The 6000-nt window shown below is 46.0% G+C and overlaps 1 protein-coding gene across 2 annotated transcripts in view; it reads right to left on the bottom strand.

The window, feature by feature from the left end:
• Cop1 (COP1 E3 ubiquitin ligase) overlaps positions 1-4779 on the bottom strand; it is a 129632-nt gene extending 124853 nt beyond the window's left edge. For both annotated transcript variants that reach the window (XM_059281137.1, XM_059281136.1), the window contains exon 1: positions 4054-4779. In XM_059281137.1, coding sequence (XP_059137120.1) covers positions 4054-4490 — 437 coding nt within the window. In that variant the 5' untranslated portion in view covers positions 4491-4779. The remainder of the gene's footprint in view (positions 1-4053) is intronic.
• Between the last annotated feature and the right edge of the window lie 1221 nt (positions 4780-6000).

The following is a 6000-nucleotide window of genomic DNA, read 5'->3' on the forward strand; positions in this document are numbered from 1 at the left end:
TCCCAGCACCCACATGGTAGTTCACAACCATCTGTAATGAGATCTGGCACCCTCTTCTGTATACATAATAAATAAATATTTAAAAATAAATAAATAAATAAAAGAACTCCCTTTTGGTTTTATGAGATCATCACTTAGATTTAGAGTTGATATGGTAAAATCCTAAGCTCCATGTAAACACAGTCCATTTGCTGTGTTTAACATCCTTGCATGAGATATCTTTACGAAAACACACTATCTTTCTAGGCAATTTTGACATTGTAAGTTGTTGTTGAAGTCTCCTGTCTCTCATTCACAAGAAAGGCATACTAGATTCCAGGGCTAATGGGACTTCTCATGTCACCTTAATTTTCCCTGTCATTTTATCCTGTGAAAATTACTCACAACTTAATCTTTTGTAAGATATATAAGACCATAAGCTATAAATATCTAAAATGGCAATCAATCCTACAATTAAATATAAACCTATTTTCAAGTGCGATAAAGCTAAGAGTATTCCTGAAATTAGGCGCGTGACTTTATTTAAATAACTGTTCTCGGGCTGGAGAGATGGCTCAGCGGTTAAGAGCACTGGCTGCTCTTCCAGAGGTCCTGAGTTCAAATTCCCAGCACCCACATGGTGGCTCACAACAATCTGTAATGAGATCTGGTGCCCTCTTCTGACCTGCAAGCATATAAGTAGGCAGAACACCATACACATAATAAACAAATCTTAAAAAAAAAAATAAATAACTGCTCTCAAAAAGAGTTTGTATGGGGGGGGGAGGAGGTGTCCTTATCTACTGCCTCCCACCCCAGCCTCCCATTATGATTCTTCTTAGAATAGGGGCAGCAAGGAGAAAACCATTATGAAACAGCTTCTTACCTCTGATCAAGCCCATTAAGAACCACTGGATAGCATACTAGAACTCACAGAGCTCAAGCTTTCCACCCACATAAAGGGAAGTGCTAAACTGAGACTCCAGATCTGATTCCTCATTTTGTCCCTTAGCTAGCCCATCTAAAACAGCAGGTGATAATCATTACACTAGTGTTATAGTAAAATAAGAGAGTCTAACTCCTTACAACTACTCTAAGGATAAAATGAGATGTAAAATATAAACGTATTTTTAAAGGTGTTATCAATGAGTAAAGAATTAACATTATTTGAACTTAAATCTCATTTTTATATAAAACATTACAGTAATTTGAATTGCCTCACAGTCTGACAGAGGTACAGAAAAAGACAAAAACACTCAGAGACCAATTAGAAATAAAAAGAGTTGCTAAGCTATCTAATACATATCCCACTGCAAGAATCTGATCAAAACTAAACTTAGTTTAAGAAGTGCAAAATATATTCACTGATTAATTCTTCTGAATAGCCAATCTCACCAAAAAGAAAAATAATGAAATGAGATTCTTAGTGAAATACTTGGAATTTTAACAAAAAAATTCATTGGACATTTTCACACTAGAATATAAAATATAATACCTATACAACATAGGAAAAAGAGTAGGCTGAATTCCTTTTAAGTATTCATTTTATGAGTGTGTATGGGTGCTTTGCCTACAAGTATGTCTGTGTACCATGCGCGCGCGCGCGTGTGTGTTGCCTATGGGGCCCAGAAGAGGACTCAGATGTCCTAAAAATGGAGTTGCAGACAGTTGTGAGCTACCATGTGGGTACTGGGAATCAGACCCCAGTCTTCTGACAGAGCAACAAGTGCTCTTAGCCATTGAAGTCTCCTCTCAAGCCCCTAAGCTCAATGATCTTTTTAAACAACCAGGTGATGGATTAATAATTTAGTCTTACTCCTGAGCTGGTTAGTTTTAACTGTCAACTTAACACAATCTAGTACCCGCTGGAAAGTGTCAACGAAGGGACTGTCTAGATCAGGTTGATCACTGACATGCCTGTGGGGTATGTTCTCCATTCCTAACTGGTATAAGACAACCCAGACCATTGTGGGAACTTCCACTCTTTGCTTGACCGTGGAAGTGAATCTTCTAAGCTCCTGCACTGATCTCTCCTCAATAATGAATTGTAACTGAAACTGTGAGCCAAAGAAACCTCTTCTTCCCTAAGTTGTCTGTAGTCCAGGTATTGTTACTGCAACAGAAACGAAACCAGGACACACCTAATACCAAAACCAAGTGCCAGCTGCTCCTTAGTCACCTCCAGGTCCCTATACCATTGCCTGTATTACTCTGACAGACAGTTCAACAGCCAATGTCTAAATTATCTATTAAGTAACTGAATAATACTCCGATTTCTCACACCTTTTCCACTATTTAAATGACCTAAGGTCGCTGGCATGTTTTTCTTCTACTTTTTGAAAACTGAAATGCAAATAATGGCTAAAAGTTAAATTCTACAAGTCGCCTGCTTGTTTTACTAGCTTCTACCTTATCATGTGACACTACTGATTGGATAGGAATGCAAACACTTCACCCAGGCAGGCGGTGGTGGCACACGCCTTTAATGCCAGCACTTGGGAGGCAGAGACAGGAAGACCTCTGAGTTCAAGGCCAGCCTTATCTACAGAATGAGTACCAAAACAGCCAGGGATACAGAGAGAATCCTGTCTCAAACAAACAAACAGGAATGCAAACATCTCTTAGATCCAACCTTAAACTATTTAAATTGCATACCAATAATCACAACCATTTGTGTTTCAATAACAAGTGCTGCTTCTGAATCTAAACAAAAGCAGAAATAAAAATTATATTCCTGAAGAGGCAAGAAAGTGTAGCCAATATCTTTCTCAATGGTTACGATCTCTAGCCCTATCACATTTAATAACAGCATATAAGACCATCTTCAACTTTTTTTTTTTTTTTTTTTTTTTTTGGTTTTTCGAGACAGGGTTTCTCTGTGTAGCTTTGCGCCTTTCCTGGGACTCACTTGGTAGCCCAGGCTGGCCTCGAACTCATAGAGATCCGCCTGGCTCTGCCTCCCTAGTGCTGGGATTAAAGGCGTGCACCACCACCCGGCCCAGCCCATCTTCAACTCTTAAAGTGAATCAATCTCCCCAAGAAGGACTGCTTAAGCCAACTTCCTACATCATTTAAGTCAATCAACAAGTCCCTTCGCAGGAAAGGCTCAGCATTCTACCAGTTTTTGAGCAGGAAAGATTACTTAAGCTCTCTTAATCCTATAACTGGTATTTAAAACCCAATTAAAACTCAAAAAATTCAAGACAATCAGATTCATCTTTTGCTTAAAGCCCCTCTTAGATGTCAAATGACTGGATTCTTCTGTGTCATTCAAGACGCCAGCTGTGATGCAATGACTATACAAGCGTTTCTCAAGTCAGAAGTTCCAGCAATATTACACAGCGCTGTAATAGTTCCGTATAACACAGTAACACTATCTAATAAATGTGTTTCCCTCATTCCAACAGTTGAAACGTGAAATTGGTCGTGAACAAATTTTGACTAATTATCAGCAACAGAATTACAAGGGTCCTATCCATTCAAATAAGAGACATATACACATTCCCACGCCCAATGGGTACTTAAAAAGATCACTCTGTAAAACATCCACAACCGTGTTTCGAGCACCATCTACTGTATTTACAATACAGAGTTGACTAGCAATTCCATCCCTCAGAATCTCAGGAAGTATTCTTCCTCTGAAAATGTAATTCATAAACTACTTCAGACTGATGCCTAATCCACTGGCCAAAAAACATTTAAGGTTCAAACTCCCGGCCCAAATATTTCCTTTTCTACTTAACCACTTACTGGACCTCCACCTCTATCCTTAGGCGGTCCCTTAAATGCCTTCAGTTCCTGCACATCAGCACCCACCTCAACGTAACCCCATTTTACTACTTTGCCACGGGATCCCAGTTCACTTCCACCTCCCAACCAGGAACCTTTAACTGCAAACACTCAACTCCCCGGCTCGAATCCCAGCACCACCAAGCTGCGCTCTCCGACAGCCGCCCTCCCCCACACACACACACATACACACACACACACACACACACACACACACCGGACCCTGCCAGCTTCAGCATCAGTAAACTCGTGGTCGCGCATGCAGGGGCAGCTATGAGAACCCACCAGACGAAGTCGTTGCTTTTGTCCTCGTAGGAGTTGTGGATCCCGTTGCAGAGCGGGGCGAGCAGAGGTCGCTTCCTACTGCTGCTGCTGCTGCTGCTGCTGCTGCCCAGGCTGGAGCTGCTCCCTCCAACACCGGCGCTGGGCCTGGCCGCGCAGCTGAGCCGGGACAGGCCCGCGGACACCGCCCCGCCGGTGCTCGCGCTGCCGCTGCCGGACACCGCGGCCGCCACTAGCACAGGCCGCCCCGGGCCACCGAGGCCGCCCGAGCCCGCGGCCGGAGCCGCCCCGCCAGAGACCAGCGTCGCCGCCGAGGCCGCCGCGGAAGGCGGCGACGGAGACGAGGATAAGGACGAGGAGGCGGAAGTCACCGAAGAGGCCGCCGAGGAACCGGGGCTCGTCCCAGCGGAACCCGAGCCGGTCTGGCGGCTACCTGACATCGTGCCTCCCTCCCTCCCTGGGCCCTGCGCTCTGAGGCGAGGGCCCGGATGGACCGCGACCCTCCGCCGCCCCCCGGCGCTCAGCCCCCGAGCATCCTGAGGACGCGCCGGGAGGTGGGCCGGGGGAACAATAAAGTTGGGCTTTCCACCGCCGCCCCGCCGCCGCGTCCTACGCGAGGGGGCGGGGGAAACTATCACATCAGAGAAGCCATTACTGCCGAGGAGGCCGCCGGGGTAGCCAACCCGGGCTCGCCGAGGCGGCCGTGCTTGCGCACGAGCGGCGGAAGGGGCGGGGCCCCCGGGGAGGCTGCGCACGCAGCGGCCGACGCTGAGCCGTGCCGTAGAGGCCGAGCGTCTGGTTCCGTCCCTGACGCAGCAGAGGGGTGGATGGCCGTTTTAATGGAGTCAAAGGCTGGAAGGGAGCGAAGTGGCGGGCTCGGTCTGAAGGACCAGGAACGCTCGAAAAGCAGCTGCTTACGCGTTCCCCGAGGGGACGCTGGCCGATGGCTCCCTTAGACTTGAGACGGGGCGGGGCGGTGGTGGCGCGCATGCGCGAGAGCGGCCGCGCATGCGGATCGAGCCTGGGAAAGACGGATCGCTTGCCTAGGTCTCCTGAGGCTTCGCGTTGTTGCCCCATGGTACGGCAGATGGCAGGAATATAATTTGTATTTCTGCTTTTGTTTAGTTTGAGAAGCCCTATTAAAAGAAGTAGGGGCCAGCCAGGGTAGTGAAAAGAGCCACGAGCCAAGGGTTTCGAACATGATGGTACCAGAAATTATTTGACTCCTGTTCCCCTTGTCACTTGTCTAAATAATTATTTTGTAAAGTCTCTTTGATAACTCCTAATCTATTTTCATAGAAGCAGCAAACCTAGTTTCATACAAAGTCCTCCCTGGAGTATGCAAACTTAAGCCTTAAGCTTTGCTGGTTTGGGGGGACATGGGGCATAGAGAGGGAGAACTTAGGTTGTCTATTGTCGCATCTGTCTGATGACTTTATTTGTTGTAGACCCGTTTCTCCTCTGATTAGTGCCTGCTGCCTTGAGTACTACAGCCCTTATCAGAGGAGAAATGGGGCTACAACAAATAAGTCACCAGATAGATACAGACACTGCCTTTCAGTGTCTCGGTTATTGTAAACCTTGGGGCCACCTCATTGAGTTGAGAGTTATCATCCCTGCAAAGCCCTCTAGCTTTTGAACTTTTTAAGTTTTTTGTGACTGTCCAGTGCTAACAGAGTGACAAAGGCCAAATTTAATGCCCTAGCATTTTCCAGAGTCAGTGGGTCAAAAGCAGGTGTAAGTTCTGAAACTTTATTTTTTTATTTTTTTGGAATCACTCGAAAAATGTCCCGGGACTCTTGGACTCTGAAGAGCCTCAGTAGTCTTAGACAAATTAATGAGTTTTTGAGCTGCACCCCAAATTTCAGTCATAAGATACAGGTGAAAAATGCTTAGGACCTGGGAACCTATGTAGACATTGGGGTCGCAATCAGGGTGCTTGGATAAAGC

This window comes from Peromyscus eremicus, chromosome 15 (genome assembly GCF_949786415.1).
Source record: "Peromyscus eremicus chromosome 15, PerEre_H2_v1, whole genome shotgun sequence".
In the NCBI taxonomy this organism is placed as follows: Eukaryota; Metazoa; Chordata; class Mammalia; order Rodentia; family Cricetidae; genus Peromyscus; species Peromyscus eremicus.